The sequence below is a fragment of the Notolepis coatsorum genome (genome assembly GCF_963971535.1).
Source record: "Notolepis coatsorum genome assembly, contig: SCAFFOLD_93, whole genome shotgun sequence".
NCBI lineage: Eukaryota > Metazoa > Chordata > Actinopteri > Aulopiformes > Paralepididae > Notolepis > Notolepis coatsorum.
In genome coordinates, this window is record NW_028173116.1 from 330,529 (window position 1) to 345,024 (window position 14,496).

Sequence of the window (14,496 nt, forward strand, 5' to 3'; positions counted from 1 at the left end):
CCCTCACTCCCCCCCCCCATCAGACAGAGCACTCCGCCGGACCCCTCACTCCCCCCCCCCCCCCATCAGAGCGCTCCCCCGGACCCCTCACTCCCCCCCCCCCCCCATCAGACAGAGCGCTCCGCCGGACCCCTCACTCCCCCCCCCCCCCCCATCAGAGCGCTCCCCCGGACCCCTCACTCCCCCCCCCCATCAGAGCGCTCCCCCGGACCCCCCACTCTCCCCCCCTCACTCCCCCCCCCCCCCCCCATCAGAGCGCTCCCCCGGACCCCTCACTCCCCCCCCCCATCAGAGCGCTCCCCCGGACCCCTCACTCCCCCCCCCCCCCCCATCAGACAGAGCGCTCCGCCGGACCCCTCACTCCCCCCCCCCCCCCATCAGAGCGCTCCCCCGGACCCCTCACTCCCCCCCCCCCCCATCAGAGCGCTCCCCCGGACCCCTCACTCCCCCCCCCCCCCATCAGACAGAGCACTCCGCCGGACCCCTCACTCCCCCCCCCCCCCCATCAGAGCGCTCCCCCGGACCCCTCACTCCCCCCCCCCCCATCAGACAGAGCGCTCCGCCGGACCCCTCACTCCCCCCCCCCCCCCCATCAGAGCGCTCCCCCGGACCCCTCACCCCCCCCCCCATCAGAGCGCTCCCCCGGACCCCCCACTCTCCCCCCCTCACTCCCCCCCCCCCCCATCAGAGCGCTCCCCCGGACCCCTCACTCCCCCCCCCCCCCCCATCAGACAGAGCGCTCCGCCGGACCCCTCACTCCCCCCCCCCCCCCCATCAGAGCGCTCCCCCGGACCCCTCACTCCCCCCCCCCCCCCATCAGAGCGCTCCCCCGGACCCCTCACTCCCCCCCCCCCCATCAGAGCGCTCCCCCGGACCCCTCACTCTCCCCCCCTCACTCCCCCCCCCCCCCATCAGAGCGCTCCCCCGGACCCCTCACTCGCCCCCCCCCCATCAGAGCGCTCCCCCGGACCCCTCACTCTCCCCCCCTCACTCCCCCCCCCCCCCAGGGGACTGGAGCCCCCCATTAATACCAAAAGGGCACAATGCAGAATGACGACTTCTCAACATCTAGGCCTAACCAGTTATAGTTTCAAGTTTCAAGTTTCAAGTTTCTTTAATAGTTGTCATACAGAAGTACAGAATACTTTTGTACAAAATGCTTCTTACTGTTGCGCTCCAGAGACTGTGCATGACAAGATAAGTATGAAATAAAAACATAGTAAAAATTAGAAGAAAAAAAAAAAGAGGTCACAGTGTTCAGTTTAGACATATGTACAATGTTCGTAGACGTAGTTACCATACAATATACAATACTGTGCAGTGTACTAATATACAATACTATATAGTGCAAGGCATAAATGGACGAGGTGCAGTTTAGGTACAATTCACAGTAGGTGTACGAGTTGTAGTGCAAATCCTTTATCAATAAATATAAAGTGTAAGTGTGTTTGTGTGATCTAAAGTGTGGAGAGTGGGTGCTGCAGTGTGTTGTTTGTTTGAGTGAGTGTGTGTGTGCGTGTGGGTGTGTGTGCTGTGTGCATTTGATGGTTGTTGCATAGTGATTATTGTTCGTTTAGCGATTATTGTTCGTTTAGCAGCCTGATGGCCTGGGGATAGAAGCTCCTTCTGAGTCTTTCTGTGCTCGCCATAAGACTCCGGTATCGCTTGCCTGACGGCAGCAGTTCAAAGAGGCAGTTGTTCGGGTGGCTCGAGTCCTTAATAATTCTCTTAGCCTTCCCCTTGCACCGCTTGTTGTAAATGTTCTGGAGGGTGGGAAGCCCCCCTCTAATTGTGCGTTCGGCTGAACGTGTCACTCTTTGTAGTCTGCTACGGTCTTGTGCAGTGCTATTCCCAAACCAGGAGGTGATGTTGCCGGTCAGGATGCTCTCTATTGTACATGAGTAGAAGTTCCTAAGGATCTTCTGACTGACTTGGAACTTCCTTAGGCGCCTGAGGAAGTAGAGGCGTTGTCGTGCCTTCTTCACAACACTGTCAATGTGTGTGGTCCATGTCAAGTCCTCGGATATGTGGGCTCCGAGGTACTTGAAACTGTTCACTCTCTCAACTGGTGCCCCGTCGATGCTGAGGGGGCTGTAGTCCTTGACCCCCGACCTCCTGAAGTCCACAATCATCTCTTTTGTTTTGCTATACTTCAGTAAACTGACCAATATCAATTTTCATACAATTGAGAGAGTTATAGAATGTGGCGAGGCAGGTGACGCCAAAATGCAGTTAAAGAAAATAAATAAAACTGCAGTTGTGACATTCTGTGCACTGTGTCCTGTTGTCTTGGAATAGCAAATGTTTTATTTTGATACCACCCAATTCGGATATTTCCAATATCGAACAAGCCTATATTTTGCAGCATGTTGAAAAGTCAGCAAATTAAAGAACAGTGTTTTCCAGGTTTCGGACCATTTGGAGAGCACGTGGTCAACGCTAGCTGGGTAGCAGTACAGGTAAGGGTTATTTTTTGTATTAGAGCTTCATCAGGTTTGCTACTTATTTTGTTGATATGTGAACCTGAACAACCACTTTTCAGTTTATCCTTTTTTTTCTTTTTCTTTTCTGCCTGTCAAATCCATCAGCCAGCTATTTACACTCGGGACGTCACAACATTCATAAGATGAGACGAAAACGAGATATGGAGGCTACCCTGGGCCTGGCGGTCAGCCAGTAGGCCTGTATGGAGGCTACCCTGGGCCTGGCGGTCAGCCAGTAGGCCTGTATGGAGGCTACCCTGGGCCTGGCGGTCAGCCAGTAGGCCTGTATGGAGGCTACCCTGGGCCTGGCGGTCAGCCAGTAGGCCTGTATGGAGGCTACTCTGGGCCTGGCGGTCAGCCAGTAGGCCTGTATGGAGGCTACCCTGGGCCTGGCGGTCAGCCAGTAGGCCTGTATGGAGGCTACCCTGGGCCTGGCGGTCAGCCAGTAGGCCTGTATGGAGGCTACCCTGGGCCTGGCGGTCAGCCAGTAGGCCTGTATGGAGGCTACCCTGGGCCTGGCGGTCAGCCAGTAGGCCTGTATGGAGGCTACCCTGGGCCTGGCGGTCAGCCAGTAGGCCTGTATGGAGAAGGCCAGACGTGGTGGTTCAGAGCCCTATTGGGGATATTGGAGATGGGGGAAAATGGTTGTCAGGGTGTCTAGACGGACTTGATAAGGATATTATAAGCAAACAAAAGGCAGCTTTGTGGCGGGGTCAGGGATGTGGTCAAACGAGCCCCCTTTCAATATTTATGGGGGGCTTTGCAGCCGTGACCAGTTGTCCTGCGGAGCGGGGCTTTTAATCGGCCACAGATTTGTCTCAGCCACACCCAGTCTTGATGTTTACGTCTTCTTCTTCTTGTTCTTCTAATATCTTTTTATGCATTATATAAAGGAGCTCAAGTTACCTTTGTTACCTTTGTCGGGGCGCCAGTGCAAAATATGAGTATTATTTATATTGTGACGACTGTGGTTTGAATTTCTACATTTGAGGCGACAGTGGCTCGGGAGGTCGAGCCGCCGTCTGGTGATCCAGAGGTTCCCGGTTAGATTCCCAGGCAGCGTGTCGATTCGAAGTGTCCTTGAACAAGACACTTAACCTCTAATTGCTCCCGATTCCGATTCACTGCCGTCGGTGTGTGAGTGTATGGGTGAATGTGAGGAATAAAAGCTGGATAAAAGCTGCTATGTAAATGCACCGTTTACCCTTTATTTGTAGCATTTCCATGTGGGTTATTGTTTGCTCTGATAGGAGCTGGAGAAGCTGGGCCTGGGTGACGAGGTGGCCCTGCATGTGTATGAAGTGCCTGTGGAGTACCAGGCAGTCCAGAGTTTGGTTCCTTCATTATGGAAGCAGTATCATCCACTGGTAAGAGGAAAACATTTACATTTTTAACATTTAGTCATTTAGTTGAACCCTTACTTTTATCCAAAGCGACTTACTTACAGCGAAGTGACTGCATGACAACTCTTTCAGCCGAGTAACAATGTTCATCAAACAGTGTTGAAACTTGGGTGCTGCAGTGTTGAGTGTATAGTAGTAAAGACATATTAGTACAGTAGGTAGTAGGGGTGTAACGGTACACAAAAACAAAGGTTATCCTATAACCCTAGTTATATGAATACTGAGTCTCGCTCTGCCTACTGAGATATCATCTCTCCAGCATAGGGCTGGGCGATAAAACGATAACGATAACTATCGCGATAAATTATTTCCTCGAAATAAACATGAAACGTGGTCGCAAAGTTTCGATATATCGATTTTCCAAGCTTGGATATGAGCACACGCACTAACAACCAATCAGTGAAGGAGATGGCCGATAGCGGAAGGAGACCCGGAAGGAGACCCGGAGGTAGGACTCGGTAAACAAGGCTGGCTAGGCTAATTAGCTTGCACGGCGCTATTTTATATATTTACGTGCTGAGTATGTGTGTGGCGTGAATTCTGATGCCACGGTTATAGTAGTGTGTGGTATACGGTGGACGTCGTTGCAATGTATTGGGGCGGAACACAGTATTTTAGGGATATTTAGTACTTTGGCAATATGGCTCGCTAGGATAATTAGCTTGCACAGCCAGGGGAGGAAACTAACTTTTTGGCTTACCAGCCAACTGGCGAGTAGATGATTTTATTTACCAGCCAAACTGATTTCTTTACCAGCCAAAAATAAAATCGCTAATTGTGATAATTACTTCTTTGTATGTCTTCGTCCAAATTGATTTTCAATTATAGTAATAATCACACCGTGTCTCTACTCGTTAAAATATTTATTAGCATAAAACATGAATAAGTGTCTCTACTCTCCACAATATTAGCATACAACATGTATTAATCACACTGTCTCTACTCTTCAAAATATTAGGATATCACATATTAACATGAAAGAGGGAACTATTCTGGACTGGGTTGGGCTGAACTGGGCAGTGAAAGACGCTGGGTTGGGCTGGTCTAGGTTATACTGGGTTGGGCTGGTTTAGGTTGGACTGAGTTGGGCAGTGAAAGAACCAAGCATTTCACTGTAATGTAATAGCTAAATAAAACAACTTGAACTTGACTTGTTACATTTGCACTCTGGTTGTATGCCAAATGTATTCCGGTTGTACTGTACTTGTGCTGTATGATGACAATACATTGGAACCGAATCGACAACGCTAGGGGTTCAGCAGGTGTATTCTGAATGCCAAGTATGACAACATCACCGTTGTGAAGGGCATATGGGCGAGTGGTGATATGGGGGGAAACCCGGTAATAATAAAATGTCACTCGGCTGCATTTAAGCAAAGCCGCTCAGTATAGTCCACTATGTTGAACGCGCGTTATGGTAGCTTGTTACATGCTAGGTAGCTAGCCGGCTAATGCTGGTTGACTTGTCATTCTCATCCGACTCGAAGGAGTCGCATGCTGTTGTTCGCCCCCATGTCAGACCGCACTGATATCCGAAAGCGACGACTCTACATGCAATTATTTTCATCCACTGATGTGTTTTTGTCTAAGTTTGTCTACGTTGTCAAGCCGGTGGCAGGAGTCTGTAGGTCCGCGCGCAGTGGTCTGTCCACTTCCCCTAGATGGGCGGCATCTTCTAGAAAATGAGTGTTCATTGGAGGAGCTTAGAGCGCATCTGTACAACGATGATGTTCATTGGTTATGGTTGGATTATTATGAGGCGCAAATGGGAGGAATCAAGGGGGGAGTCAGAGTTCGGCTTGTGCCAGTGAGCGAATCAGCAGATTGCAGAATGATTTTTTTGTTTTGTTTTGTAATTACTAGTACTCGCCAGACTGGCGAGTGCTCTTCATGAATTACTCGCCAAACGTAAAAAATACTCGCAATTGGCGAGTAAAGTGGCCTAATTTCCTCCCCTGTGCACAGCGCAATTGTATCGTTTGGCTCGCTAGGATAATTAGCTTGCACGGCGCTATTTTATATATTTACGTGCCGAGTATGTGTGTGGCGTGAATTCTGATGCCACGGTTATAGTAGTGTGTGGTATACGGTGGACGTCGTTGCAATGTATTGGGGCGGAACAGAGTATTTTAGGGATATTTAGTACTTTGTCATGGGATACACTGCTCGCTCTGGCTAACTGCTAACGTGCGCGGACTGATGACGACATCAACTCGAGACATTTGCAGCAGAAAAACAAGTCTATTAATAGCCCGTCCATCGGCGCTGGGCATAATAAGTTAATTAAAGGGGAACTATTTTACTATTTCTTTCACTATTTGGGCACTTTTACACAATTCCTGTGAGTTTATGGAACACCTCTGTAATTATATATATTTTTTTATTCATTGTTTTGTATTTCTAATCAAGTCCTCAAAAACAGCATTTTTCTACCTCAAGATCTTAAGCCGTTTTGAGCCTGGGCACCTAAACCACTGCGCCGCCTGAACATTAACATGCAGCGGTGTCTCTCTGACATCACAGATCAGCACATGTTCAGATGACTCAGTTCAGTGAGGGTGAATATTGTGAGAGGAGAATTGGAAGAATGCGCCAATATGAGAATTAGAGACATAGATCATATTAATATAAGTCCACATAGCTAGGAAACAATGCTAAACACTGAAAAAGGCCATTTATAAGATAGTTCCCCTTTAAACTTGACAGACATTATATCGACGATAATTATCGATATCGAGTTATATGAAAATAATTTTATAATTTTATCGCGATAATGTTTTTGGCCATATCGCCCAGCCCTACTCCAGCACCTACTGTGCTCGTGGAAAACTTCACATACACCTCACTTGCACGTGACCACGCCTACTCCCGAGCGTGCCTCTACACATGCATTAAAGCGTTCCGTCTCCAGACGGATTTCAGTATTTTTTATTGAATTTTTTTGTCAATTTGATTTGGAGTCTGACGGAATTGGCTACCTGGTATAATATGATTTGTATTCTAACCAATCAAACGTGAGCTTGACGCACACACACACTGCTCGCAGTGCCCTCCCCCTCACAGACCCGTCTTGTCACAGACCCGTATCATTTGCACCGAAGATAGCAAGCGTGCAGGTCCTCTTTTAACACCACTGAAGCATTAAACAATGGCCCAGTAAACTATTCACTTTAGTTTACTACACGAGGCGTTGTCTAACGTTATCTAGCTGGCTAGCTGATAGCTCATAACATAATTGAAATTTGTTTTTGAAGCTGTGGCTAACGTTAGCTAGCTACTGATCTTCGGGTGGCTAACGTTAGCTACCTAGCAACTGTAGCTTGCTAATACGGGCTGTCCTGGCTGGCTAACTTTTAATTCGCAATGGAGTGGAGCTAACTAACTGTACAAATCGATGTGATTGGCTGAGACTGTATTTTGTACGGTTGGCTGCCTGGATGTTGTGGATTCGGGGAGCCAGCTAGCAGCTAACATCAACTCAACATCAACACTCTGTTGACACTCTGAGCGAGTTTGCCAACAGCAATGTAACAAACAATATGGTCTGTGCGGAACCATTATCCCCAACACATAGTTCCGTGTGTGAATAATGTTGAGCCACCACAAAAGATGAATCCAAAGTTTAATATAGTAAGAATTAGGGCTGTCAGTTTATCGCGTTAATTAGATGAATTAATTACACAGCAAATTATCGCGTTATGAAAATTAACTCAAAATTAATTAACTCAATTTTTTTTTTTATATACTTTTTTTTTATCATTCATTCCATAAGAATGTAGAATACACATTTACAGACTTTTTTTTTTATATGGTCCATTTGCATGTTCTTGGTATCTGATTCTAGGGACATCTATGAATCTCAGGGAATGTATTCCCAGTATCAGAAATACTGTGGGCTAGATCCACAAAGAATGGATTGCACGGTGCAAGTTGCACCCTTACTTACAATTCATTATGAATTGAAAATGGGGGACCCTGATGTAAACAAGACGAAAGTCTTTCTCTGGTCTGCATCCCCATAACAATTGTGTGTATTGAGCCGTACTGTATTGTACCCATTCTGCAATCTGTTAATAACATTTTCATTCAATCAATCTGCGTGGTGATTGATTGAATGAAGATTTTATTTTGAGTAAATTGTAATGAACCAAATGAGAATATCAATACATTTTTTTTTAATCTTTGACTGTGAATAACACCATGCTCAAATTGACCAGACCTGAAAAATCTAAGCAAATTAATAGATGGAAGATGATTAAACAGAAGGTTTTGTAGATACAGTACTGAATTCTGCCATCCGGACACATGCAATTTGAAATATGATTATAGAATATAGAATATCAGGCATAAAATGGTTATGCGATTAAAATGCGATTAATTAGATTAATTATTTACAAATCCTGTAATTAATTAGATACATTTTTTTAATCGCCTGACAGCACTAGTAAGAATAGTACTAGGCTATATTATAACACATTTTTGCAAGTAGATTACATTAGCAAAATGCCCTTTTGACATGTAGCCTACATATTCATAATCATGAAAGTTTATTTGGAAGTATTTTATATTCTGTATGTAACTGAGGGGTTACAAAACCCTGACTGTATTAAAGATTGTGATAGATTAAACCACTACTACATATTATTATTATTATTACTTGCCAGACAGTACAGTTAATTATGGCAGACACTCAGAATAGACGACACGGTGACAAGGAGATATCATTTACAGTATTTATTATTATGCAGAAGATCAACTGTCAATTACTGGGTCGCTCTTTTATGGCGAATGATATTAGAAAGTCAGAGAGTAGCAAAGTCAGTGGGAATGAATAATTCCTAGGCTAGGTATACTAGACCAGACGCCGCCTGGCGTGGGATGGCAATATAGGGGGGCAAAACGAGGGTACAGCTGGAGACTGGTGATATCCTCCCAGAGTTGTAAGCTCCAGAGGAAGGAAGAATGTACGGATACTCAGGCTGTTCACTTGAAGAAAAGGGGTTCTCATACGGATCCGGTCTTTATAATCCAAGTGCTCGGCAGCAAGGTAATAGCTGTAATCCAATGCCCGATAGCAATGATGATAGCCAGCCAGCTTCGTCCACGAAGCTAGCCCGATGTAGAATCCTCAGGGTAGTTAAATCCAAACGACGAGGGTATTAACGATGCTCTTCTCCACGGTACTACGTTTCCACAAACACTGTCGCCTCACAGCAAGAAGGTCCAGGGTTCGATTCCCGCTTGGGGACCAGGTTTCCATGATGCCAGGTACCCAGGTGGGGTATCTCCCAGGCCTTTCTGTGTGGAGTTTGCATGTTCTCCCCGTGCTCGCAAGGGTTTCCCCCCCGATAAGATAAACCCAATGGAAAAACATGCACAACAACAAGATCGCTAACGCTGTGGCGTCCTTGACGAAGACGGACAGGAGCACTTGGATTGGTCCCCTGGCGCGGCTCACGTTGACGCCTGTCTGCTCCCGGCTGCCCTTGGGGGGGAAGGGCGACGGGATGGGTTAATCGCAGATACGAATTGCATGCATGCATCGCATGTGTGCCAATTGATGACCTCGGAGCAGGTCCTAAATTATTATTATATTATAATCCAACCAATAATGGTTCTACAATATCGCCGCGGTAGGTTCCAATGCGCACATGTCCAATAGTTCTGCTACTAGGCCCACCTCGTGTGCTGGCACTAATTACTTTAAGTCCACACTAGGGCTGCAACTAATGACTAATTTGGTAGTCGACTAATCTGCAGATTATTTTTTCGATTAGTCGACTAATCGAAAACCAATGTAAACAACAACAACAAACAATTTTTTTTAATTTTTTTTTAATTACCTATCTTTGTGAAAGTGGCTTCTCAGCTCTGGTCCAGCTGAAGACAGAGCAGAGGAACAGATTGGACATTGAGCATGACCTCAGAGTTGCTTGTCTACCATCACCCCAGACTTTGAGACTCTTGTCAGGACCAAACAACAACATCATAACATGATGATCCCATAGCAAATTAAAATAATGACTCATGAAACATTTGAATTTGGATCTTTAAGCCACTTTAAATGAAAATGTATTTGAAGAACAATACAGCAATCACTCATAACAAGATAAATAAATTAAATAATACAAATTAAAGTGGAAGTGTACTTTAAATAACTTTTGTTTGCTGTGTGTGAGAGGAGTCCGTGTGTGTGTGTGTGTATGTGTGTGTGTCTTACTCTGATCGCTGTGTGAGTGAGAGGAGTGTGTGTACTGTGTAATTTGTGTGTGTGTCTTACTCTGATCGCTGTGTGAGTGAGAGGTGTGTACTGTGTAATTTGTGTATGTGTGTGTGTCTTACTCTGATCGCTGTGTGTGAGTGAGAGGAGTGTGTATGTGTGTGTGTCTTACTCTGATCGCTGTGTGTGAGTGAGAGGAGTGTGTATGTGTGTGTCTTACTCTGATCGCTGTGTGTGAGTGAGAGGAGTGCGTGTGTAATGTATTGTGTGTCTAGTCTGATCATCATCTCCTGCAGGGGAACAATGTTTTCAATGTCCAAAATTTGCTATGGGATCATCATGTTATGATGTTGTCTGGAACCCTGAGAAGCCACTCTCACAAAGATAGGTAGTGCACACAAAAAAAAAAAAAAAAAAATTTTTAATGACTAATCGACGCAACAATTTCTCGTCAACGATTTTTTATAATCGACGTCGTCGATTATGTCGACTAATCGTTGCAGCCCTAGTCCACACACACTTGCTAAGGTTCACGCTAGTTACTAAACGAACGAACTGCTTGTTAATGCTGCACACCGAACGAACTGCTGTAATACGATTCACACTAAATGACGACTCTTTACTTCACATTAAGTTAGGTCGAACTTGACTCTGCTATACGCTAGGTTCAACTACTGCTGTTGCATTACTCCGGACGAACTTCACGTTACTGCATTAGGTTGAACTTCACCGTTGTACTGACGAACGAACCAACCACTGTTTGCTTGCTAGACGAACTGCTACTGTTCGCGCCTTCCACAATATATATACTTAGAGGGCTTTCTAGTGCGCAGCCGAAGCTCTTGTCTGGGATCAATGCGCTGGCCCCAGGCATGTCCCAACAAGTCCAGACTCGTCTTTGAACTTGTCTCAGGGGCGCGATTCTAGGCGCCGCCGACGTCAAGGGCATTATCCAATGAGGAAAGCGAATAATGCTATGATTCAAACGGAGGCTTAAAGGGATATAGCTTATATATATAAATAATATACAAGTTATATAAAACAATAAAACGTAGATTCTCAATGTTAATCTGGCCCTTCAGAACAGCCGCCTCCTAATTAGTCCGCACCTAATTAGTAAAGGGAGCACAGATTAATATTAGGGTCCAGTCAACTTCTCCATACTTGTTGTGAGGAGTAGGGCAATCTACAAAGTCAGTGGGTCATGGTCGTCATCAGGGGAGTCAGGGATCTCCGGCAGCTCTATCAACTTCGCCACAGGTCGGGTGTAAGTCCGCCCTTGGACAATGACTTCTGCCGCTCTGACCTCCCCATCGGCACCAGTAATCACTCTGCTCACGCGGCCGGCCGGCCGGCCACGTAGCTCGGGGTAGTGACTGGTCTATTATCATGACGACTGTGTCCACCTTCAGGTTGTCCCTGTCCTTTACCCACTTCTGACGGGCTTGGAGGGACGGTAGATAATGGAGGAGGAAGCGGGTCCAAAACTGGTCGGCCAATACTTGGCTGTGTCTCCACATTCTCCGGCCGTTCATCTCATCTTGTCTGTACACAGCCTGTGGAAGGGCAGGGTCCAGCCGCCCCATCAAGAGATAGTTTGGGGTGACTGGGTCGACGTCTGCTACATCACTTGAGACGTAACCGAGGGGCTTAGAGGTCAAGACGCCCTCGATCTCCGTGAGGACTGTCATCAGGACTTCCTCCACCACGGTCTGGGCCCCAAGTACGGTGTACATAGCAGTCTTTATAGAACGGACTTCTCTTTCCCAGGTTCCCCCGAAATGAGGGGCGTTCGGGGGGTTGAACTGGAATGTGATCTGAGCGGGAGCGAGGCGGGTCTTAAGTTCTTCACCCATAGCCAGGAAGCTCTCTCTCAGTTCTCTGTCTCCTCCTCTGAAGTTTGTCCCTTGGTCGGACAACAACACAGATGGGGTTCCTCTCCGGGCTTGGAATCTCCGGAAGGACATGAGGAATGAGTCCGTACTCATGGTCTGGAGGATTTCTTTGTAGTTCGATGCGTCAAGGTCTGTGGTGGGGGGAACCTCAGGGTGGTGCCACAAGAATGTCCTTTTCTGAGCACTCTCAAGAGTTAAGCAGTCGTCTAGGTTCGGGTCCGTTGGAGCCGGGGCGTGCGTCAGCCCGCAGAACATAGACTTCTTGATCTCTGCCTCCTCTTGACTCGCCTCCCGTGGTGTGGGGGTAGGCCACTTCTCCTCCGGGAGCTTGAGGAACTCAGGACCGTCACTGTAAGGGTTAAGACGTGTGAGGTCGTCTAAGGACATCCCCCGTGTGATGACATCCGCTGGGTTCTGCTTGGTGTCAACGTATCTCCAACATGCTGATCCTACCAAGTCTTGGATCTCGGTGACTCGGACTCCGACGAAAACTTTGTATCGACAGGAGTCGGACTGGATCCAAGTGAGCACAGTCATAGAGTCTGACCACAGGATTGTCTTTCGCACCGTTATGGTGAGTTCACTTTGTATCAGCGTGGCGAGTTGCGCGCCTACCAGAGCTGCGCAGAGCTCTAGACGCGGGATCGACTGCTGCTTGCGGGGAGCTATCCTCGAGCGGGCCAGGACGAAGGCTATATGTACTTCTCCTCCCTCTTCTCGGGCTCTCAGGTAAGCTACCGATCCGTAAGCCACTTCGGAGGCGTCACTGAAGACGTGCAGGTCTATCTGACACGTCTCCAGCCGCACTGTAGGGGGGAAGTAGCTCCGTCGAATGTTCACATCTTGGAGTGAGTCGAGTTCTCCCTCCCATTCTCTCCAGGTGGAAGCCAGGTGCTCGGGTATGGGGTCGTCCCAGCCCTGCTCCTTGTCCCACAGTTCTCGCACCAGCATCTTCGCCCGAGTGGTGTAAGGTAGGATACACCCAAGCGGGTCGTATTGGCTTGCGAGTGTTCGGTACACACTCCGCCGAGTGGTCGGTAGAGGGGTCGACCTTCCCTGCTCCTTGGTCAGGGGTGTGTGCTTGTAATGGAGCGAGTCTGTTTTGAAACGCCAGACGAGGCCCAATGTCATTTCCTGTGCTTCACCTGGGGTGGTCGCCATCCAGGTCTCGCTGCTTGCTGCCTTTGTCTCTGGGGGGAGGCTGCGGAGTACGTGAGGGTCACTGCTGGCCCATTGCCTAAGGTCGAATCCGCCTTTGACCAGGGAGGCTCGTAGCTTCAGCAAGATGCTCTCAGCTTCTTCTGGCGTAGATACGCTCTGTAGGCAGTTGTCCACGTAGAAACTCTTTTCCACGCTGTGTCTGACCTCCTCGTCGGCTCCAGGGTCTTCGGCCACGTGCTTCTGTAGCGCGAACGTGGCGCAGCATGGGCTGCATGTGGTGCCGAATGGGAGGACCTCCCATTGATAGATTGAGGGTTGTTCATCGTCGATCCTCTCTCTCCACAGGAACCGCAGCAGGGGCTTGTCTTCCTCCATCAGTCGCACTTGTAGGAACATTCCTTTGATGTCGCCGCTGATGGCTACTTTGTCCTGGCGGTAACGTAGTAGTACGCCGAGGAGGGAGGGGCCGAGTGTCGGGCCGGGCAGGAGCAAGTTATTCAGGTTCTGTAGTCCAATCTGATAACTGCAGTTAAATACAATGCGGTTCTTGCCGTTGTGGTGGACCTTGTGATGGGGCACGTACCAGGACTCAGTCGTCTGGTCTGCCTCGTGGTCGTCGATTTTCTTTATATGTCCAGCCGTGATCAGCTTGTCGATCTTGGCGCGGTATATCGTTGCTTGAGGGGGGTCTTTAGCGAGACGCCGCTCGGTGTTCTGTAGATAGCGTTGTGTCACTTCTTTTGATGCGTGCAGGGTGGGCATCCCCTCCCGCCTCAAGAGTGGAGTCGCGTATCTCATCACTCCGTCGACCTCGACCCTCTTGGTCTTCTGCTCGAGGAGAGCTATGGCGTACTTGTCTTCCTTGGAGCGAACTAGTTTACGTTCGTTCTTAAATGGCAGCGAGTCTAATGTCCATAGTCTCTCGACGTGCTGCAAGAGGGTAGTGTCTTGGTCGCTCACCTTCGTGTAGAGGCAGCGTGTAGACGTTGGTCGGTTGGAAGGCCCGGAGAGGGGGCCTTGGAGCGTCCAGCCCAGGCGGGTCTTGACCGCGGCTGGGCAGCCTCTGGGTCCGATGTGGACCGCGTCCGTTGGGACGATGAGGTCTGCGTGGTCGGAGCCTATGAGCAGTGTCGGTGTGGCGCCGTCGATGAGCGGTATAGGCAGTCGGCGTAGGTGCGCGTACTTCTCCATCAGCTGTGGGATGGGGTAGTCATAGCGTGACAGACCTATGTCGTGGCTTGTAAATGCCTTGGTGATGCTGTACCGCTTCTCGGGCTGCTCGACCGCTGCTATTGTGAATGAGACGTTTTCACCCTTTATTGTTTTTAGGTCTC

At 48.4% G+C, this 14,496-nt stretch overlaps 1 protein-coding gene across 1 annotated transcript in view; it reads left to right on the forward strand.

The window, feature by feature from the left end:
* Nucleotides 1-2,366: 2,366 nt before the first annotated feature.
* Nucleotides 2,367-14,496, forward strand: part of LOC311247876 (pyroglutamyl-peptidase 1-like) — a gene marked incomplete at both ends in the record, with an annotated part of 30,518 nt that continues 18,388 nt past the window's right edge. The window contains 2 exons of the mRNA XM_084338859.1: nt 2,367-2,459; nt 3,734-3,850. Of these exons, the coding sequence (XP_084194985.1) occupies nt 2,367-2,459; nt 3,734-3,850 (210 nt within the window). The remainder of the gene's footprint in view (nt 2,460-3,733; nt 3,851-14,496) is intronic.